Here is a 23,214-nt window from a genome sequence, read left to right as displayed (position 1 = left end):
TTCTTCATCCAACAACAGGGATGTCTTCTTTTACTTTTTCCTTTAAAAAAAAAAAAGCACAAACGCCCCAAAGTTTAAAAAACCCGTAAGCCATCTTACAAATATCTCCCATGTATTTCTTCTCTTTCCCCATGTATTTCATATTCCTGTTTACACTGAAATGTTTCTTTCCACCAAATAGCTCTGCTGTTTTTTAAAGTACATTGTTTGTTTTCAATTCTTTTTTTTAATGGATAAGTTATGAATGATGGCTCCAAAAAAGATTAGCTGAATGAATCTAAGTTGCTTTTCCCTTTTCACAAGGCATGTTTTTTAAACCGTAAAATTGGGTTTCAGGCATCAATGTGGTCTGGTGACACAGTTCGAGTAATAATAATAGCTACCATTTATTAAACACCTACCTGCTCTGTGCCAGACTCCTGGGTATGCCTCATCTTAATCTTTGCAACTGCCTGAAACATAGGTGTTAGGATCCCGGTTTTGCAAATGACAAGACTGAAGTCCAGATGGATTAACTAAGAGCCCTAATGACACTTGGCAGAGACCGTGATGGAGCCAAATCCAGTCTGTCTGACCCCAAACTCCTGCATATTTCTCTACTCCACAGGCCTCTCCTGGAAGATACCCTTATATGACTGGGGAGTTAGTAGTCTTAAAGAAGGGAAGAATGCGCCTGAGGATTGACACCAGAAAAATGTAAAATGTCTTGGTCAGGGTCCCTCACCAAATGAGAGAGGAAGCTGGCCCTGCTCCTGAGTTACCGGAGGAGAGCATCTGGCCTGGAGAGAGTCTATGACTAAACCCTTCGGGAGTCAGTGCCGAGCGTGGGGTAGACCAGAAGAGCCTGGAGCCTCTCCCTCCACCCGTGCTCTTTGTCGGTTTGAGAACAGCGGAAAGATGGGGGAGTCACCTTGCTCCATGTTGGCTGGACAAGCCCTGGGCAGACCCAGGCAGGAAATAGAGCTTGAACCCGAGTGGTCTCCAGAAGGACACAGACCGGCAAGGGAGCCAAAATCCCCTCTCGTTTACAGTTTCACAGACAAGAAGATGCTTTACAAAGGGGATTACAGATGAATGAGAGGCGCAGTTTAGGAACAGAACCCTGGACAGACGGCAACATCTCTGGTCCCACCACTCACCAAACCTCAGGAGGCAGGCAGTCCTGGGCTCAAAGTCTGGGTGAGTCACTTACTCTTCTGACCTTGTTTCCTCACCTGTAAAGTGGGAAGAGACAATTCCTCTTTCATAGCAAGTTTATTGTGAAGATTAAATAATTACAACAGCTAGTGTATTTCGAGTACTCACATGTGCCAGGCGCTGTTCCAAGCACTTTTCACATCATTAACTCCCTTGGTAAGTGAAATAATGCCTATGTGCATATAAAGCACTTACCCCAGTACTAAGCTCTTATTAGGCCTAATTAGTAGTAGTAGTAATACCACTAGAAATGGTAATACCACTACTAATAGTAGTAGTAGTAATACCACTAGAAATGGTAAGATCAATGCCTCCTGAGGCTCCCACTCCATTATTTGGTTGATGGGGGTTTCATGAATGATTTCTTAGGTTCCACCGAAGTCAGCCTTCCCATAGCATTCACCCTGGATCCCAACCTGCCAGCAGGGTCCGTGGTGCTCTCCCTCCCCCGTGGCGCCCTTCACCAAAGACAGCTCACAAGCAATGCCACATTCTAGCCCCAAAGAAGTCACCTCTTCCTCGGGAGAAATGCCCCCAGATTCCTCCACTTCCCTTGGCCAGTAGTCTGCTCCTGGCTTTCTTAGAGGGGGATGTCCAGAACTGACCCCGAGCCCTCCATACAGACCAAGAGGCACGTGGGCTAGCCGGCCCACCCCTCTGTGTTCAGGCCTCTGGGCTGCTGCGCCGACAGTCCCGGGTACCCGCATTTCGTGGCAGCCACGTCATCCTGTGGCTCATAGGGAACGTGTGGTTCTCCGGGCGCCCTAGGTTTGTTTTCTGTGGAGTTGTTGCTATGCTCTCTCAAGGGAGCAGTGAGCCAGGTCTCTCTGATCCTATTTATCAGCAGTGTAAGTCGGGCGTCTGGGAATCTGCGATTACGTCCCCACATTCCAGCCTACTGAGGGCATCCTGCATCGTGGGTCTCTTTTCTATCACATTCGCCATCTCTCCCAGTTGGTGCCATTGCTACTGGACAATCTCACTTGCTTTCTTACCCTAAAGCATCAAAGCGTTATAGGACAGTGTCGAAGAGCCTGGGGACTGCCCACGCTAGCGACCCTCTGCCCCCTCTGGTCTTGTGACCAAACCCACCGAAGATTCCCCCAACCTCTGCTTTCCACAGCCCATGTTTGTCCTGCTTGCACGCCAAAATGTCAGGAGAGTTCTTGCTACAGCCCTTACTGAAGCCCCCATGCACCTGTCTCCTTGATTTCTCTGACCTACCAGATTCGTAACCACAAACACAGAGGCGTGTGGCTGGCTGGTTCTTGGTGAACCCGCATCCACTCCTAGGCACCATCCCTCTCTTCTCTGTGGGCTCACACAGCATTTGTAAAATCAGTACTTCTCGAATGCCGCTGAGGGTCAGCCCCCAAATCCCATATGGCTGACCTCGCGCTTTCAGCCTCTCGGGACACCCAACGCTGCTGTGTCCCCCGCCGCCTGGCCCTTCCTTTCACTCATCTCCCAAAAATCCTTAGAGGCGCTTGTCGGACATCATCCGCGGTTTCCCGCCCTGCCCTCATGGCTACCTCATGGACCTGGAGACATGGGCTGATTGAATGCATCCTCATCTCTCCTTTCCCCATAATTATGCTCGCCCCACTATTTCTGTTTGCTGGTCATTCTCCACCCAAATGTCCAGTGTGCCTGTCACGGGCCAGAGGTGAGAAAGTTCTGCATTCTCTAGCCACCCAGGCTTGCACTGTTCGAAGCCTCTGGAGTGGTCTGCGACTCATTCTGGCATCGAGTACCTGTGTGTTCCGGCAGGGGCCTCCATTTTAGACTCCTGCTCCCAGTGTCTCTCTGTGTCTCTAATCTGGGGGGAGACGGGGCTAATTGTATTGAACCACGACATACATACGTAAAGTGCCCGAGTCTTAATGCACAGCTCAACCAATTTTCATAAATGGATACACCCATGTAAATAGCACCAACAGCCAGAACATGACCAGCACCCAGAAGCCCCCGTGGGGTCCCTCCCAGGCACCACCCTCCCTCAGGGTAACAGCATCCTGACTGTTGACACTGTGGATTGGTTTTTGTCTTTTCTTGGTCCTGGTATAAATGGACTCACCATCGTCCTCTTTCGTGTCTGGCTTCTCTCACTCACCGTAGTTCGTTGAGATTTGTTCCATATTGTCATACGTGACTGTGGATCTTCTATTCTCATAGTCGTGTGCTTGCCCTCGTCTTTTACACTCTGCCCTCATGCCACTGGATCCACGTGCAGCTCCCTCGGTTTTCTCTCCACCCGCCCCCAAGCGGGCTGGTTGCGAGTCTAACCTGCGTCCCCGCCTCTGGCCTCCCCCGTCAACCTACCCCTCACCTCCCCTCCACGTGAGCCTCTCTGGAGCTGGCTCCAATCGTGTCCTCCCAGCTCAAAACATTTTATGGCTCCCTGTCAAGTTATGGGGCACTAACTCCCAAGACTGGGGTTCCAGGCTACTGACAATGTGGTTTCAGTGGTTCCAGCTTCGGCAACCAGCTGGACCTCCCCCACTCCCACCTTCTACAGTCGAACTCCTCAGAATGTACTCGTGCGTCCGTTGCCATGGCCGCCCTCTTCTGCCTCCAGACCTTTGTTCGTGCTATTCTTTCAGCCTGGAATGTTCTTCCCACTCTTCCTCTCCTCCCATTGGTGAAATCTTTCACAACCCAGATCAAATGTCACGTCCCTGTGATGCCTCCTCTCGTCACCCAGTAGAAGTAATTGCCTCCTTCACTCAGCTCCCGTGGTGAGATAGGCTCACGCTGAGAGATATCACTTATCACTTCTTTAAAAGTTAATTACCACATTTCACCCATTCTGAGACACACATTTGTATTCATCTCTGGGATCGGCCCGCACCTTGCCATTGATGGCATCTTATAATTGACAGTATTTTTTTTTCCCTTTTTTGGTGATACATAAAATAATGGTGTCTTCAATTCGGTGAAATACAGTTTTTCCTTTTTTGTCCCAGCACCTTCGAGAAAGACTCTCTGACACCACACTGCATTGTAGAGTTAGTCCACATCTCTGGGTCCTTTTCCATGTGTGAGACCATAGGCACACACACAAAGCATGCAATGTGGGTTTGTTGAATGAATGGGTGTGCATTAGTCCTTACTACCCGAACACCTACGTGCGTGCCCACCGTGGGGAGAGGGGGGAGCATGGGGACGGCTCTCAGTGCGGCTCTTCATGAGGTTCCTCACAAAGGGGAGAGAATTACTCTTTCCCTCCAGGGTGCTGAGGACCAGGTGACAGTGGGGGCATCTCACTTCCCTGGGGCTGGCATAGCTTCTGGGGGGAAAGCTACACAGGATTAATGCCAAATCCTTGATCAGCAAAGCAAGCCTCAATTATAACATCCTTCCTATCGGGTAAATATGATTTGCTTTTCAAGGATCTTATTTATGGCTTGGTTTTCAGGAGCACACGGAGACAGGAAGCTGTACATCCTATCCTGCCAATCTTATTCCAAGCTTTAAATAACAACAGTGAGTCTTTTCATTTGCTTTTTCCTAATGAAATCAGTTATTCCCTCTGCCCCACCCCCAACCCAGCTCTATATGATATTCAATAACAAAGGACACAGATAGGCCAGCATCGGATTTTGGTGGTATTTTAGCTACTCTTTGCCCTTTTCTTAATATTCCAGCTGTTCAAATTCCATAGGTGACTTTAATAAAATCCAGCATGTTCTATTGTTTTCCGGGTGCTTCTAAAATTTGGAAATACAGCGTACGTTGTCAGATGCTGTGGGACGATCCACTTTGTGTGATTGATGATACTGTATCCTCCTGATAGTGTACCGTCTTGCACAAGTAGGTGTAAGATCTTCTGACTTCAGAAGGATCTGTGTCTATGTTTAAAGGATTGATTTCGCAGGAACTCTGCTCCTGTGTTCATCAGGGACCCCAGAAACAGGGTAACAACTTTATACAATTTGCTCCGTTTTTGGTCAGTTTGATGAAGGATTCACTCTACGTATTAGGTGTTGCTTTCTGTTGGATGGTTTTCCTGGGTATTTCAAGGGCATGGAGATTGCCAGGCCGACAAGCACGATAAAGTTCAATTGCATGGCCATCTGGACTTTCTTTGGGGAGTTTTTTTGATTGATATCTTTATTTTGTCAGGATCTTGGAAAGCACTTAATTCTTTTATACAATGTTCATTATCTTTTAGCAAATTAGATGCCTCTGGGGCTTTTCTAAATCCTATCTTCTCCTTTAAAAGATGGATACAATCACTTGCAATGTGAAAACAACAAATAAAAAAGTTTCTTGCTGTCAAAAACAGTGACCTCTGGCTAATAGGACCAGGAGTGAGAGGTAATGGAAGGGTAAAAGCTGATTTATTTTTCACCTTCTATCCTTCTGTACTGTTTGATTTTTTTTTTTTTTACTATGAGCATGTATCTCTTTTATTAAAGAAAAAAGAAGCTTCCTGTATCACTTTGCTCTCTGTTTTATTATTGCTTTTGGTTCTATTTTTCTCCCTCTTATATTTTCATTTTGAGACATTCAGCCAGAGGATGACTCAGTTCATTAAAAAAAATCCAAGAACAATAAAACAACAAAAAGATTGAAAAAAAAAAACCCACTACATTTGGTTTCTATTGTTTACTATTGCTTTTCCTTTTTCAATTTTCTTTTTATCTATGCTTAGATTTTTTTCAATATTAGATTTAATCTTATAATAGAAATGAAATAAAACCCTTAAGTCTCTACAAAATAAACTTGTTGGGGGGAGTTAGAAACCCTTTAGAGAATCTGGGGGGAGAATCTGGAGATGCGCTCTGCAGAGAAAGGTGCAGACACACAGCCTCAGGGGTCCCCCCACACCCCGCCCCGAAGCCCCAAATAGCTCTTCAATATAATCTGGTGTGCAACGGCCTCTGTTTATATTATCTCATTAAATGATCTCATTAATAATTCTGTAAGGCATTCTTCTACCCATTTTACAGGAGATAAAATGGAGTCTTAGGCTGAATGTCAAAATAGGACAGGAGAAGGGACAAACTTGGGGCTGTAATTTGGAACTTAAGAGGCCAGCTGATCTCTTCCATCACACCGCAGTTTCAAGGTGAAGCGAACTCTTGATTTACTAGCTTCTCCTGGTTTTGTTCCCTTTGTTGAAAGTGGGCCTGATTGGGGCGCCTGGGTGGCTCAGTCAGTTAAGTGTCGGACTCTTGCATTTGGCTCAGGTCACGATCTCACGGTCATCAGGTTCACGCAGAGCCCGCTTGAGATTCCTTCCTCCATCCCCCTGCCTCCTCCTCTGCTCCTCCCCCAGCTTGCCCGTGCACGCTCTCTCTCTCTCTCTCTCTCTCTCTCTAAAATAAAAAATAAATAAAATCTAAAAAATAAAAAAGTGAGTACCTGATGCCTCATTGTTCTCTTTGCCGTTTCTTTTAGCAAGATCCCCTGTGGCTCGCATGTCCTTCTCTGGACATTATCTATGCTGCTATGAGTCTCCAAGGGGGTCATTTGATTTATTATCTCTTTGGAGGTCCTCAGAAGGGTCATAGGACCTGCAGTTCAAGTTTTCTCACTTCAACACCCCTGACACATAACAACACAAGCCCTAAGAGCAAGGAAGGGAGGGAGCAGTGCAGGGAGGAGAGACGGCAGGGACCCAAGAAGGAGACATAGGGATGGCGTTTTGTTCCCAGGATGCTGGCACTTGGGAAGCCCCTTGGCCTCAGCTTCCTTTTTTAAAAATAGGATGAATGAGGACCAGGGGCAGTTTTAACAATTGCATGTTGGGCTTCTACCATGTGCTTGACTCTGTGCTGGGCACTTTATAACCAGAAAAGGGCGCAGCTGGGATTCTAAGCTGGGTCTGGAGGCCTCCAGGGCCTTCTACTCCATCACCCTATGCTCTACCACCCCCACCATGATACCCTAACAGGCCCATTCTCCCAAGTGACTGGCAGAGAGATCAGGGGGATATGAAAGTAGACGCCACACCCTTCCAAATATCTCTTTTCTCTTTTTCTGAAGTTTATTTCTTGCCAAAGTCTACATTTTTAATGTTCATGACAGTGATATTATGATCAATGAAAAATTAATGTTCTGTGTCTATTCTTAGGCATTTATTTGTCTCCCAATCCACGATGCTAACATGAACTGACTTTGGGAGAAATATTCATTTGGGGGTCCTCTCCTCCCTTCCTCAACTAACCAGCATGTTACTAGGGCTTGCTGTTATGTTACAGTCTCTCTGCATATGTGTATCTGGGGGGATTTAGCCAAGACAGAGAGCAGGACTAGCGTTCCTCATTGTGACTGCTTCTGTACTGGCCCTTCCGGTCCCCCGACAAGCCAACCATCCCAACTCTGTGCCTCTGTGTACATGAAACCCTCCACCAGGAAATCTTTTCTCTCCAGCTCTAAACTGCACCTGGTTTTCAGGGCCCACATTAAATTCCACTTCCTCCATGAAGTCTTCCCTGGTTGTCCCTCCAAGGAGATGACCCCTGTGTCTTCTGAACGCTCAGCCCTCGTCCCTCCCCTCCTGCTGGGCACCGATCACATCCGACCTCGCATGCTCACTGCCAATGCTCAAGACCGCCTCTCCCAGCAGGCTGCGGCCACCTTTCTCTGCCTCCTCTTCAGCCCCGCCCAGGGCCTGGCAGGTAGTAGGTCCTCAGAGGGGCTTTGTTGAAGCTCACTGGTGATGCCCAAGACTCGTCTTCACTTTCTATCATTTCTCCTGTCTCCCTGCTCAGCTCTCCCAGTCCTCCGGGTCAGATTCATTGTCACTCCTTCTGGCCCTCCATGTCCCCTGTCCTCACTTCTTTTCTCACTGTGCACTTGACACTGCCTGTTGTGGTAATCCATCACTGGCAGAACAAACCACTCCAAGATTCTGTGGCTCAGAATAGCAAGCATGTTGCTTATGACTAGCATCTGAGCTGGGCTCAGCTGGACAGTTCTGCCGGTCCTGCTGGTGGTCACTCGTGGGGCTGCATTCAGTTGGCAGGCTGGCCGGAGGCTGGGCTCAGCTGGGAAGGCTGGCACATTTGGGATTCTCTGTCTCTCCAGTTCGTCTTGGAGCCTCTCCCTGTCCACATGGCTGCTGTGCACGCTCTCTCTGCATGAGGTCTCTCCAGCAGGGTAGCCAGCTTTTATGTGTCCACACAGGGCTCTGAGAGGACAGAAGCAGAAAACCCTGGCTTTCTTAAGGTTTGGGCCCAGAACAGGAACGATGTCACCTCCATCACATTCCATAGGAAAGCAAGTCATAGACCTAGCCCAGATACAACGGGAGAGGACTTCAGAACACCGTGGCCCCCCAAGAGTTCTTCACCACCACTCCATACAGCAAGGCTGTTTGACTCTGGGTCCGTCCCGCTCCCACGAGTGCTCCTTCTGAGGGCAGGGGCTGTGTCCCCAGGGCCTGCACAGTGCCTGACACAGAGTAGAGAACTTAGTAGGAAACAAGAGCAAATTCCATAACGAATGAGAGGCTGAACCGGTCTTCAAGACCTTTCAGGCAGAGCTGACATTCCGTGGTTCCAGTGCACACAGTACTGACTACGGGCCCGTGCCCCAGCCACGTGCCACTTCTGGCTGCTCCCCGGATAGGCCGTTTTTAGGCCTCTGCTCCTTTTCACACATTACTCTCTCTGCCTGGAGGATCCTATCCTTGTCCTGCTCACCTTTTCAAGGCATACTGTACATTTTTCACCCTCATTTGCATAGGTTGAGTTAACCACCTCCCCGGCTTAAGGCACATTCATCATTCATTCCATGCAGCACTCTTCTCCTGCTTGGTTTTCCCCTTCATCCTGGACCCCCATTCCTCCCCCAGCCCCCAACATGGTCACTCCTCCAATGTGCTTACATGTCACATGTTACCCATCCTTGTACAATATCCGTCCCTCTGGCAATGGGGGCCATGCCACCTCTGCCTCTCCATTTTCCCAAACACTGTAGAGGTTCTTGGATATCTGTCCTCGTGCACCTGCAGGAGGGTCGCTCGGAGCTGCACACGCAGGATTTGGGACTGCCTGGATCCTAGGGATGGGAATTAGACTAACCAGGAAGCAGAAACTGCTTGAGTGTTTACAACACGGGGGCTTGCGTGCAGGGAACTGGTTGCTCAAGGAATGAAGAAGCTACGTGGGGGGACAGTGAGGTGGGAAAGTGCTACCGGAGCACCAGAGGGAGGAGGGCTCATCTGGCAAAGCTGGAGTCATCACTCACCTGTCCTGGCTCCTTGGAGGAGGCACAGCTGCTGCTTGCAGATGCCACCTGAGGCCGAGAGGAGGAAGAGAGATGCCCTGGCTTCTCCATTCCTTCCACCCTCCAACTTCCTGTGAGTGCCTCTCCGTGCAAGTTAGGGACAAGGAACCCGGGAAACACACCCTGCAGGGACCAGACCCCCACAATATGGGGCAGAGAAGGAGAGGGCAAGAGACACGCATCTCAGGGATACAGAGCCTGGGGCTGGCATCTCAGCAGGCACACACCCAATGTCACGAAAATCCGCCAGACTGCTCTCCCGATGGCTGTGCCGGTTTAACACGGCCTGCGTCCTTCCCAGTACTTAGCATTAGCCAACTTTCTAATTTGTTAAATTGATGGGTATGAAATGGAATCTTGCTGTTGTAGTTTGCATTTTCTCAATAACTGGTGAGTTTGAGCATCTCTGCATATACTTAAGCTAGTTTCTACTTCTAGGAAATGGCCTCTTCCCGATTTGCAAATAGTTCTTGCATAATCCAGCGATTAACCCCTTAGGAATCCCTTATCAGATTTAGGCATTGAAAACAACTCCTCCCTATCTGTTAACTTTGTGACCTTCATCTAAAAAGAAATCTTTAGGGGAGCCTGGGTGGCTCAGTTAGTTAAGCATCTGCTGTCGGCTCAGGTCATGATCTCAGGGTCCGGGGATTGAGTCCTGCTCAGCGGGGTGCCTGCTTCTCCCTCTGCCTGCCACTCCCCCACCTGGGTTTTCCCTCTCTCTCTCTGACAAATAAATAAAATCCATAAAAAATAATAAATCTTTAATTTTGATGTAGTCAAAGCCACACTTTGCCAGAGTGTCACCTTGGGCAGGTCGTGTCCCCGGGTTTGCCGTGTTGTAATTCTCGAAGCGTACAAACGCAGAGAGAGGGGAAGAAACTTGGTCTTTTCTCCAGCTTCCCTCTGTGGCCTGGTTTCCAGCTGTTGTTGCCTCAGGGAGATGTTCTCTGCTCTGTACCCAGGCTGAGTACTCATCGCTAAAGACGGCTTTGTTTTCCTGTGTCAACTTCCCAGAGAACATACTAGACATTGTCTTCACAAACAACACCACAGTTGCAAATAGCAAGGCAGAAGATGAACAGAAAGATGCATGCAACAAAATAACTTTCTAAACCAGGCTCCTCTCAGGAAACTGTAAGGGAAGGGAGTAAATAGAAAGTTGAGAGTTGGCATTTTTGAGTTCTCACTTTTCTCAGGTGTCATATCTCAAGGAAACAGACGTATCTCAGGTTCATTTTCATTTCCCTAATCTCTTTAAAGTGCTCAGAAAGTCATACATTCATAGTTATGGCGAGACAGAAGGAGATTTGGACACATGTCGGACAGACCCTACTCCAACAAGTGGCTGGTCTGGGGTTTCCCACATGTCACCCCACTGCTTTGAGCTCAGTTTCCCCTAACCTGGAAAATGAAATTTACCATGGAAACCTTTCCAAAGAAGCTTCAGAGAGTGTAAATGAAGTGTTTGCAATTTTTATAGATTTTTAAAAAATATTTTATTTATTTATTTGTTTGTTTGAGAGACAGAGAGCATGAGTGGGGAGAGAGCAGAGGGGCAGAGGGAGAAGCAGAGTCCCTGCTGAGCAGGTAGCATGATGTGGGGCTCCATCCCAGGACCCTGAGATCATGACCTGAGCTGAAGGCAGACGCTTAACTGACTGAGCCACCTAGGTGCCCCACAATTTTTACAGTTGTTTAAAATACCTACTGTGCGCTAAACACTAAGGTGTTTTTTTCCTCATTTAATCTTCACAGTCATCACAGGAGGAGGAACTTGTGATCCCCACCTTACAGATGAGAAGGCTGAGAGATTCAGAGGTTCAGAGAGTTCCCAGGCTCAAACATCTAGGATTGCTCTGCCCTTAGACTAGAAACTGTTGGAGGAGATCACCAAGGGGACGTGACCGCTGGTTGACCTGGGAGCTGCACCCCGACACCGGAGGCTCCGCATCCTTCCCCTGTCCATGGAATGCGGGTTCCACTTGCCTTCCCCACTCCCAGAGGCTGCTTAAGGACACAGCCTTGGGATAGGAAGGAGGCGTCAAGACCATCTGGATGTACACATGCCTGAACCCAGCTAAGGCCTCTGTATCAACTTGTAAGGGATCCACCTCTCTTGCCGCTGTCTGAGACAAGTTTTGTATGTGAGTTCCCTTGCTTAGCAAGCATTTGGAGTGGGACTTTAGCTCTTCTAGTAGGTATCTCTCAAGCCTCTTTCAGACCAAAAAGTAACTCCTGGGAAATATGAAAGAGCCACAATCCTCATTTTCTTGCCTGGGAACCAAATTACAGATGGTGCTGCCCAGGGCTTCCCTCTCCTCCCCCAGCTTAGGCTCTCTTGGGCTCCCCAAACCCAGCTGCTGAGGCTCAGGGGCTCCCTTGAGATGGCAATGAGGTGGTTCCTACGGCTCTGAGCAAGTGGAAAAGGAGTGGGAGGACCTCGGCTACCCCAAGGGACAGAAGTGAGTGACAGCTCCTAGGAGGGTAGCTTCCCATTCATACAACAGGATCCAGAAACAACCAGGGCCTTCCCCAGGAGTGAGGCTTCTCCTTAGGCTTGTGGGGCCAGGAGATGTCCCAGCTCCCCAGCCCCTACTCCTTTGCTAAGGAAGTGATGCCTAGAACCTGGTGGGTGGACACAGGACAGAGGGGCTTGAGGGCAGAACTTGGGACTCTGAGGGTGGGCTGGGGAGACTCGGGGTAGACACAGCCATGCGCATGCACTCTGTCATTGCCACCCCGGGTGCCATCTGCCAGCTTCGGCTAAGGGTCCTGGGGCCGTGACGGGACAGGGCCCTCAGATGCCCCCTGTCCCTGAGGCTGGATAGAGAGTATTTCCTATTTCCAGCCAAGCCTTGTTCACAGGAAGTTCCCAGGACCCAGCCAGCAAGGAGCCGAAGGGCCAATGCTGATGCTTCTCCACTCGGGGCCATGTCAGCTGTGGAACAAAGTATCAGGGTGACTCTACGAGCAATGGCTCTTCTTTCCTTTCGTAAAAAAACGATCAGCAAGTCACAGAACGTCAGAGCCAGGAGCAACCTCAGAGGCAGTCACATGGAAACTGCCTCATGGTGCACCCAGGAAAACAGGCTCAGAGAGGGCAAGCCAGACTGCACAGCAGCCACCCTGGGCCTACATTCCCAGCAGAGCTCTCACCTCAAATGATTCCTAGCGGCCCCCATGAGAAAAGAGTTCATCCCCGGAAGACCTCTGCTGAATTGGGAGCTGCAACGAAAGCGGGATTTTCTTCTAGATTTTGAAAATTCAAAGGCATCACCCTCTCGTTTTTAAAACTGCATCCTGATTCATTTGGACTCATGCAGTTTGCAGAAACCTTGTTGCTCCCAAGAAAACAATAAAGAAATGATGGCTTCCTGAGTCGAATCCCTGGGAGGTGCAGGACTCCAGAAACATTCTGCTTTTCATCTCGCAGAGCCCATGGGGAACCAGAGAAATCCCAAGTCTCATGTTTCCCGGGAAGCAACACGACAGTGCTGGAGCAAGTACCAAAGGTAGCAGCCATTGGCGGAGAGGAAAGAAGGGGACTTGAGAGTTGGGAGGCTTAGATCCAAATGCCAGTTTTGTCACCGATTTGCTGTGTGACCTTGGGCAGGTGCCATCCCATTCTTGGCCTGTTTTCTCTCTCATAATTTGGAGGAAAGAGGAGATGCTCTTTAAGCACCCTTCCAGAATCAGCTCTGCCTGGGGTTCCGGGCCGTCTCACCGCTGTCCCTGGACACCACCTCCAGCCTTCCCTCTGGGCTTGCAAAGCCAAGGAGGGGTGGGAAAGTGTCTCCCAGCATGTTTTCTTTCCACTTAAGCTCAGATTTACTAAGTGACTTGTCCACATTTTTTTGGAAGTGACAGCTAATGGATAAGGAGTACCTTAGTTGCTTTGTCTGGATCTGACCGGGGAAATCAGCAGAAAGACAATCTCTAGATTGCTCAGGGCTGACGTTACTGCTACAGGATGATGTTAATTCTGCTGTTTACAGAAATAAGTCCAGTGTGAGTCGAGGCTTTTGGTGTTTAAAACCAGATGGTATTTCCTGCCTTGATCAGCCTCAGAGCTTTGGTTCCCATGACAACCCCGAAGTTCCACCTACTGCAACTTCCCCGGTCTCCAAGCTTCTTCCTCTTCCACCATTGTGCCAGGGTCCCTGGAGAAAAAAGCCACTAAGTAGCATGTGCACAGCGCTTTACAGTTTGCAACACACTCCAGTATTTATTATCTCACTTACTCCTCACCGCAGCCTCGCCAGACAGCGTTTGCTGTTCTCTCCATTTCACAGGTGGGAAAACCAAGGCCCCGGAGATGAGCTGATCTGCCCTCTCAGCCCAAGTAGTGTCAGCAGGACTCAAACTCAGGTTTTATGACTTTGAACCTCATGTGGGGTCTGCTACAGAAGGATGAATATGAATGCCCTGCCCTGCAGACCATTTACTTGCTCTGGCTTCTAAGTGGTCAATTCCATACCTATACTGGGTCTCGATCAAGGTGTGGCATCCCCTGGCAAGTTACTTGACTTCTCTGTGCCTCGTTTTGCTCATCTATGAAATGGGTAATAATAATGGTAGCTCTGGATGGCTGAGAGGATTCGATAGCATGTGCGTCAAAGCACAGTGAGCCCTTACTGGATTTCAGCGGGCCTGAAAAGCCCAGGGGAGGTTCAGTTGTACTCTAACCAGCATGTGACCTTGAGTGGGTCACTTGGCTTGTTGGAGCCGGTGTCGCTGAGTAAGAGGTGACGGCATCGTGGTGTTCATACGGATGTCGTGCATGAGGAGGTCAGGGCACGGGAGGGTCCTGGGGGAGCAGCAAGGCTATAGCTTCTAAGACAGCACCACGCAAGTGTTACTAGCAAGCCATCCCACAGACAGCCATGCCCGTGGTGCTCCAGTCAGAAGCTCGGTCAAAACTCAGTTCGCTTGGAGAGCTCCCTGAGAGTGTCGGCGGGAGCCCATTTGGAGGGTTTTCCCCGGTGGGAGATTTCCATCAGGAGAAGGGCTCCCTCGGCCTCCAGCCCCGGGCTCTCTACCCGGGAACCCCCACGGGGCTCGGGTGAAAGCTACACCTGATCTCGGGGCTCTCCAGAGAGGATGGAAAAAGGTAAATGTGTTACATCTTGCACATCAAAATATTCTCATTGATAATGACCTGTGCATTTCTTTAAAAAAAAATTTTTTTAAATAAAAAAAGTCAGCGTGACCCAGGAAGGCTGGGTGATCCACGTACAAGTGGGTGACAGAATGTGGACCAAATAGAGCTATCACCCAGGTCTAAAGAACACAGGCTGCACCTTGGGCTTTTTGGTCCAATGCTTTGTTCTGTGTTCTTCCTGAATGGTTGCAGATTGTCGACTGAATTATGTGCGTAAAGCTCATTGCTTTGCAATAAACAAATATTTTCCATTCCTTCTTGCAATTCGTCTGGCTGGGCGCATCCCTGGCCCTTGCCACAGGTCTGTAACCCAGCCCCTCTGACAGCTAGCAGCTCCGGGGTCATTCATGTGGCAGAGCGCAATGTCCCCCGCACTGTGGCCGGTGCAGAGCTCCTTTAGCCCTGACCCCCAAGGAACAGGGAGAGAAACGAATGAGTAAAAGTGGCGGATGCCCCACGCGCACTCGCCCTGTGCCAGGCACTGTGCTGAGCTCTTGACTTGGATTCTCTCAGTCAGTCTTCACCCTGCCCAGTGAGCCAGCATTTTTACCACCCCCTCCCCACCTGCCCCGGGGATCACAAGCTTTACGAAGTCAGGGACTTTGCTTTGCTCCCTTGGTGGATCCCCGGGGCCTGAGACGGTGAAGGAGTGTGTCAGCCCTCATTCCAACAATGAGGAAATGGAGCGTTGCTTACCTGAGGGACGCTGCCAGCACCCACATGCCTCTCAGCGAGGCTGGGGCTCCAGGGGGCCTGGTGGGTGTTCTCTCAGAGGATCCTGACTCAGGCTCTTGACCACTGCCCCTGGTGAGGAGTTCGTAAAATCAATTTGCGCCGAGGTCACCTCAATGATAAAGCCAACCTGTAGAAGCAGCAGCAACATGGGGGTACAGCCTCCAGTTCTAGATCCTTCTTCATGGCTGAGCCCCCCCCCCCCCCCGCACACGCAGCCTCCCCATTTATAAACCCTGCGCACAGGCTGGGTGACCCAGGAGCAGACTCCGAGTGGAGAGGAGCCCGTGGCACGTGGTTTAGGAGCTGTCTTGGGAGGGACCCTTGCGGCAGGAAGGGGGCAAGTGGGACTGGGCAGAGGGAGGCTGGGGCGCAGGGCTGGTGGCCGCTGCAGCAGGGTAAGTGGGAGTCGATGGGTCTGGGTCCCTCAGAGGCATCGACTCAACAGCTGAAGAAGTCCTTCATCCAACGGGTGTCCATGCCAACGCAGAAGGACTTCTGAAAACACTCATCTGTGACTCAAAGGGAGTGTTTCTGATTGTGATGAAAGTGGAGACAATTATTCGACTGAAAGAGCTGTGAGCAAGTGTAGTGAAGCTCCGAGGCCCTTGGGGAAAAGCAATGAGAGCCAGAGAAAGGGCAAGCAGCCTGGAGCGCAGGAGGTTAGCCGGTGCCTGGAGAAAGTTCCCGCCTTCCAAAGGGACTTGCCTTCTCACAGCCAGGACAAGGGCAGCCCTGCTCATGCATGGGGTTTTTCGGTGCCAGGCCCCAGAGACGCTGGCTGGAGACCTTCCGTCCTTCTCGACCCTCTGACGAAGGAGACAGAGAGGTGTGTGTGCATGAGTGTGTGGGAGGGAGAAGGGAGGAAGACCCTAGGGCGGTTATGATCTTTCCCCCTGATGACAAGGTCCAGATGAGCAGACTGACAGCAGGATGGAGCAACGGCCAGGTGATGAGCTCCCCTCTTCTTTCTTCCTTTTAAAAATTATGATAAAATGTGTATAACCTAAAACTTACTGCTTTAACCATTTTAAAGTGCACAATTTCGTGACATTCAGTACATCTCTGATTTACAACCATATCATTTAGTTCTAGAACTTTTTCATCACCCCAAAAAGAAACCCTCTACTCAGTAAGCGGTTACCCCCCATTTCCTCAGCCCCCCAAACTCTGGCTCTACCTATTTGCCTATTCCGGACATTTCATATGAATGGAATCACGTAACATGGAGTCTCTCGTGTGGCTTCTCTCACTCGGTGTCATGTTCTCGAGGTTTGTCTATGTGGCAGCACGTGGCAGCATGCCGTTCCTTTTTATGGCCAAATAATATCCCATTGTGTGAATATAGCACATTTTCTTTATCCCTTCATCTGCTGATGGCCGTCTGGATTGTTTCTACCTTTCGGCTATTGCGAAAGGTGCTCTGAATATTTGCATACACTTCTTTTTTTTTGAATACCTATTTTCAATTCTTTGGGGTATATAGATAGGAGTGGAATTGCTGTGTTACATGGTAATTCTATATTTAACTTATTGTTTTTTTCATGTCATCTCCACCTTTGGGTCATTGGGGAACCAACTGCTGGGTCCAATCCTCATTCACAGTGTGAATTTCCCTCTCCAGCTGCCCTGCTATGGGCTCGCCCAGCCTCTGGGGGCCCTTCTGGGGAAAGGTCCCCCTCCTGGGTAGCTCTGCTTCCTGGAATGTTCTTCCTCACGGAAAGCTGGCTCTACTCCCATGGTCTCCCCAGTATTTTTGCTCCACCCTCTGGGGCCCCACAGACCATGGCCTTACTCCAGCTGCTTCAGGACTGGAACCCTGTATGCTCTGCAGCGCTGAGCACGCCAACACGAGGTCCTGAGACCAGAAGAGGTGGAGATGAGGCAGTCCCCTGACTTGTAAGAATTCTTAGAACAAAGAGAATCTCCCAGCTATTTATAGTGTTTCATGAGCACAGCCCCCCCCCCCCAAACCTGGCCTGCCAAATAAAAAAAGAAAAAAAATTGTGAACAAGCCATACAGACTAACAGGTTTTATTTCTGTTGTTGGCTGGGCTTATACCAATTTAATGTTTCTCTGTGTCCAAAGGCAGCAAGATGGCCTGGAGAAAACACGGCCCCTCCTAAGAGTGAGAGAGGAGACCTGCATTGAAACCCACTGTCCCTTGTTAGCTGGGGAACCTTGGTAAGGTTAATATCTGTGTGCCACAAAACAAATGAACAAAGGAGAGAGAGGCAAACCAGGAAACAGACTCTTAACCGTAGAGAACTGGCCGTTACTGGAGGGGGGCGGTGGGTGGGGGGACTGGATGAGACATGTGATGGGGATTAAAGAGGACACTTATCATGATGAAACAGAATCTGTGTGCCACAGCCACTGAATTGGTAGGAAGGGAATTTGAAAGCTGCCTGACGGGGCAATTGTGAAGGAGACAAGGCAGCTTATAGCCGCGCGGGGCCACCACAGGCGCTGCTCTGTAATGCTTATCACTGGAAGAAATCCGAGCAGCACTTACGCCTGCGATGAGCAAAATCAAAGTGGGAAGACAAATTCGCTGTTATTTAATATACATTTGGCAAACAAAAGTCCTTTAAAGAATCAAGTCCCTGCGTGGAAATAACACTAGAACAATAACACGAAGTAGTGTTTGATGGTGAGCAACGTGGAAACCCACTCTGCAGGGCTGAAAACAAAATGGCATCCTGGTCTCTTACCAAAGGATACGGTGGCTTTGCTGAGGACTTAAGGTGAAACTCTACCCCAGCCACAAAGAAGGTGGGGACAAGGTCTCCCTGAAGAAAACGGCCATGCCCTTTGTCCATTAGCCCCAGGGAGCTGGCTCCGACAGGAACTGGGAACCTAGTGGGGTTGACCCCACCCCCCGCCACTGGGCAGGGCCCTGAGGAGGGAGCCCTTGGTGGTCTCTGCCTTAGAAGGAACCGGAGACAGATGAACTGGGCTTTCCGCTCTGTGCCACTGCCCGTGATTCTGTGTGACTTCCCTTCTGTCATCCCAAGCTTTAGTGAATCACTGTCAGTAGAGACCAGCTTCACAGACGAGGGGCTGAAATTCCAAGCAGGGTCTAATCCCCTCTTAGACCGCAGGTTACAGAGGAACAGAGGCCCCCTGAGGCCAGTGGGGAGTCTGGCAAGCCCTCCAGAAATCTTTAAGGAGAACCCACCCAGAGGAGGTGATTCACCTCCCACCCCCTCCAGGGAGGAGATTCGTTCTCTAGCCTGTCCTACAGAATCTGGTGTTGACTTTATCAGGGAAAAACCTCAGGTGTCCTCACATGTTGAACAGGATCTGTTAGTTAAAAAGACATGATTACCTTGCTTGAAATGGACAAGGACAGATGGGCACGGATGATGCTTCACGACACCTTCAGGCTGGGCGCAAAATCTTCCCAAGAAGGGTCCCGAACTTCGGGAGGTGTTCTTGGCGGCATGGGTCAGCACGGATGCCCACAGCTGCCTCGTCCCATCTCGGCCCGCACGGCTGTGTCCTTGGGCAGCTCCAAGGTAAGTGAACACTGGAAGGGTTTCCTGCCTCCTCTTTGTCTGCTGGATCTTTGTCCTGCAATTTGTCCTACAATTTGGCTGGAAAACCTTCCTGCTTCTTTCTGTCCCCCTTGCTGGGAATCCCAAAGACACAAACACCCAGAGCCAGGACTGCTGGAGCATGGGGATCCTCTGTCATTCCTGGCTTCCTTGGGCTCTGACACCAGCAGAGCCATCTAAGCAGCTGCTCCCTCTGGCGGGAGGCCCCTTCTTCTGGCCTTACTCCCTGCTCCCTGCCCCAGCTATGGCTGTGTCTGGGCAAGTGGGAGGTGGGGGAGGGGAGGACAGGGAGATAAGGCGGGAGATAGAGATTGATTTCAAATGTGTTACCATGGTGGAGATTCTCAAATCTGCACGGCTCCACACGGTGTGAAAAGGGCTTTCTCACGTGCATCTGATATTCAGTACCTTGGGGAGCACTAGCCCCTTCTAACCAAAAGGGAAACTGAGATTCAAGAAGAAACAAGCCCGTTGTTACCCAGTAAGTGGTGAGCCAAAATCCAGTGCTAGGGTTGACTCTAGATTCAGTGCTCTTTCCAGGGGGACAGACTGCTTCTATGCATTTTAAAGAAAAGAACCCAAATCAAAAACAAAACAAGAAAAACCCCAACCCAAATCAGAAAAACAGGTATCTAATTTAACCCCAGCAATAAGTAGTCCACAAATGGTACGGACGGACTAACTTCACACAGGCTGTCCCCGTCTGGGGGCCCGTTGGCTTCCTTCCCTGCCAGTCCTCTCCTCCGGGGCCAAACCTTAGCCGTCACAAATGACGTGCTCGGAGCCACGGACCCAGCACGCGCCTTCACTGTAAGACTCCTCACACGGCACTGTAACGCTTTATTTGCATGCTTGTCTCCTCTAAGACACCGTGGGTTCCTTGAGGGCAGACATGTGTATATTTTCATCTCTGGATCCAAGACACAAGCAGGGGCAGGCACGGGCTGGATGCTCAGTGCATGTGTGATGAATGAAAGGGTGAGAGAGTAAGCATTCTCCTTGCAAAACTAGCGGGCCTCCAACGTGTTGGTCTGGCGCCCAAGGACGTGGGAGCACCCCCTGGCCGGCGGGGCGTGTGGCATGACACGCAGCACACGCCAGAGGGGACACGGCACAAAGGCTGGCCAACCGTGCCCTCTCCCCTGCAGGAGACGCCCTGCAGAGGATGGAGAGTCCTCTGAGCCGGGTCCCAATCACCCAGTCAGGGGACTCGCCCACCCTGATGTCCTACTGCCGAGCAGGGCACTCTGCCAGGAGATGCTGGGGACAGAGGAGGACCGAGGACCCCTGACCCAGCTGAAGCCCTTGAGTGTCCCCTCCCCCTACTCCCAGGGGCTGTGAGTCCTCGTGGTGCCACTGTCTCAGTCAAAGCAGGTTTCCCTAACAGTGTCCCAGGAACCTGTCTTGCAAGAGCACCGTGAAGAAGCACTCTGTGGGCAAACATATGGGAAATGCCACATGCTACATGGCCCCCTCTGAGAGGCCCAACACAGACGGGCACACTGAAGGCTCTGAGATGTCCTGCAGCAAGACAGTCATGTAACTGGGCTTTAACCCAATGCCTGCCAAACCTATTCGATCACAAAATGCCTCGCCCCACTTTCACATATACACTCCCTTGATTGTTCTTTATGAAAACCCCATTCACATCCTATGGAACTAGTGTTCCAAGGAACACACTTTGGGGAATGCTGGTTCAGGTCATCGAGCAAGGGAAACACTTGCTGTGGAGGAGAACAGCCTCTTGCAGGCAGGTGGGGGATACATGTGCAGGGTGGGGGGAGAGGTCGTCACATGGAAGGGGAAGACCATGGCCCAGAAAGGGTGCCAGGAATCTCTCATCAGGCAGCACACAAACTGCTTGGGAGAAAAAGCCTTAGAACCACTTGAGTCCAGTGAGAAAGACAAGAGAAGCACCTCTTTGGAGCCTCAGTTTTCCCATCTGCAAAATGGGAATCAGGCCTGCTCTGTCTGGGGTCATCCGATGAGCTCGCGGGAGCCTGCATCACGGAAAGCTGCCCCCTCCAGCAAGGCTCTTGTGTGTGGCGGATGTTTAGTCCAATGTACCTGACAGGACGCTGCACAAACAGAGGGCTTATGAGAAAAACCCGACGGCGGCAAGCAGCAGACACAAAAGCTCAAAGCATGTAACTCAAGGGCCAATGTATTTCAGGGCAAACAACCCTTGGCTGATTGAGAACTAAGCCCTGGAGATACTAGTACGACAGTGAGACTGCCCGGCGCTGTCAGCTCCAGGAGCCCACATGGATCAGGGGAGAAGGCACGGCCCGGAAGCCCACCAGATCCAGTTCTCAGCCAGCTCTGCGCCCCTGCCCCGGGCTGTGTAACCAGCACGCAGCTTCATTCTGTGTCTGTGTCCCAGACGCGCATGGTCCAGGGTGGCGGGGACGGTGGAGGACACTGAGGTCAAGGGGCTGCACACAGTTGGAGCTCAGTGACCATGTCTCCTTACAGGCCCGGCTTTGAGGGACACTTATAAAGATGCCTGTCGGTGACGTGAAACTTCTCTCCAGTCATGTTGCAAGTTGGCTGCTGCTGGTGGGAGCGTGAGGAAGGAGCAGCAGCTGGCCCAACGGGTGGAGGGTGAGCGTGACACAGCAACGTGGTCGTAGCCGCCCCGAGAAGCCGGCGGATGGGGAGCAGGCCTCCATGGCGGGGGAGGGACACGCGAGGCCATCCCTCCCAAGGAGATCAGCACGCGGCCTGGCGGACCTCATGGCAAAGACGAGAACGCTGTGAAGGCTGCTGTCTACTGTGTACTTTGTGCAGACCGAAAGCTTTCCGCACGGTGGCTCTCAGCTCTGAGCAAGAGGCTAAGTGGCCTGTCCCTGGCCACGCAGCTGGCCAGCCCCGGGGCTGGAGTGAACTCTGAGCCCGAGTCCAGCGCACAAACCGCTCTGCCATGCTGCCTCTCGAGGTTGGGACTCATGTCTTCTCCTGCCTATGGAGGTCCCCAAGGGTGGGACTGGCTCCAGCTTGTCTCTGTATCCCCAGCACCCACCACATTACAGAAATGCAGCAAGCGTGGGCCAAATTGCTCACTTGAAAACACTTCTAAAAGCTACTGGATTTTAGAAGTCGGAGCCCCACTAATGTAATAGGACATGGCAGAAAATTGTAAGAACCAATTCCCTTCTGAGGAACATAGCATTAACGGGGTGTACAAGAAATTCCAAACGCTTGTCTTCTTTGTCTAGAAAATTTGAGCACCAAAGTCCTTCCACCATGCAATATACTAGGGTCTTCTGCTCCCACTTGCAGTGCAGGAAGGCCTACAGTGCCATGGGGTGAGCAGTGTAGACTATCAGAGCATCATCCTGCCCGACCCCCGATCTTGCAGGTGAGGACACTGACGGCCAGAAAGGAGAAGGGGTCCAAGATCACACAGCGGGCCTACCCTTTTCTTCCGACAGAAAAGGCTGCCGTTGCAATAAAGAAAAACGCATTCCGCATACCCGTCCTAAACGCCTCTTGTATGCTGTAGGCAGTAGTGCAGCCAAGTGTTAGAGCTGCGAACAAGCAGTCAGGGGTCCTGGGGGCTGAAGTTAGTTCTGTGTAAGCGAGTCAAGAAAGGCTTCACTGGAAAGGTGACTTGTTTTACAGGAAGATGTGTCCTCTAAAACATGCACTGCCCTGGCTAAGCGTAGACTTGCGAGGGGCAGCCACCGCCTGAACAAAGACTACATTTCCCAGCCTCCTTTGCAACCAGGTGGGACCATGTGACTACTGGTGGCCAATGGAACGTGAGGAGGTGTGGATGGACCGTGAGCAGTCAAGAGGAAGTTGGTTAAGAATGGCTGTGCCTTCTCCACCATTCCTTTCCCCTTTCTGCCAGCCAGAAGCAAAGATGCTGAGGCCCCTGGGGATGACGGCTACAAGGTGAAAGGAACTGGGTCCCCAAATCACAGTGGGAAGCCACCTGCCAAGCAGAAGCAGCCATACCGGACTTCACGTGAGGATAAGTCTACTGTGTTTGAGTTTGTTACAGCAACAGTATCACCAACCACTACAGCAGGGAAGAGAAGGGAAGACAGGTGTTCTGGGCAGAGGGAACGTGACAAAGGCCCAGCGGTGTGACCAAGCAAGGCGTGTTTCAGGGGACGGGGAAGAGAAGATGGTGGCTGGAGCAGTGGCTATGTGAGGCAGTGCTGGGACTCAGAAAGCTCACGCTGGTGACCACAGGAGGGAGGCTCATGCACAGGGATGTTTCCAGGGGCCCTGGTGTTGCTGGCGCTGCTCTCAAAGGAAGAGTGGAAGTTGTGAATGGTTTCCTGTAAAATCTGTCTTTCGCGTCCCTG

The 23,214-nt window shown here is 50.7% G+C and overlaps 1 protein-coding gene across 2 annotated transcripts in view; it reads right to left on the bottom strand.

Moving 5' to 3' along the window:
- Positions 1-10,957: 10,957 nt before the first annotated feature.
- ANKS6 (ankyrin repeat and sterile alpha motif domain containing 6) overlaps positions 10,958-23,214 on the bottom strand; it is a 53,802-nt gene continuing 41,545 nt past the window's right edge. The window contains exons 15-16 of one of the 2 annotated variants that reach the window (XM_087869530.1): positions 15,299-15,464; positions 10,958-13,601 (exon numbers count right to left, since the gene is read on the bottom strand). In XM_087869530.1, coding sequence (XP_087725656.1) covers positions 15,330-15,464 — 135 coding nt within the window. In that variant the 3' untranslated portion in view covers positions 10,958-13,601; positions 15,299-15,329. Of the gene's footprint in view, positions 13,602-15,298; positions 15,465-21,033; positions 23,212-23,214 lie in introns of those variants that run through there. The other variant, XM_045780289.2, reaches the window with a different exon arrangement.

The sequence above is a fragment of the Ursus americanus genome, chromosome 18 (assembly GCF_024610735.1).
Source record: "Ursus americanus isolate L20-20 chromosome 18, mUrsAme1.1.p, whole genome shotgun sequence".
In the NCBI taxonomy this organism is placed as follows: Eukaryota; Metazoa; Chordata; class Mammalia; order Carnivora; family Ursidae; genus Ursus; species Ursus americanus.
The sequence above is the reverse complement of the archived record's forward strand: the minus strand, read 5'-3'. Positions and strand labels throughout refer to the sequence as shown.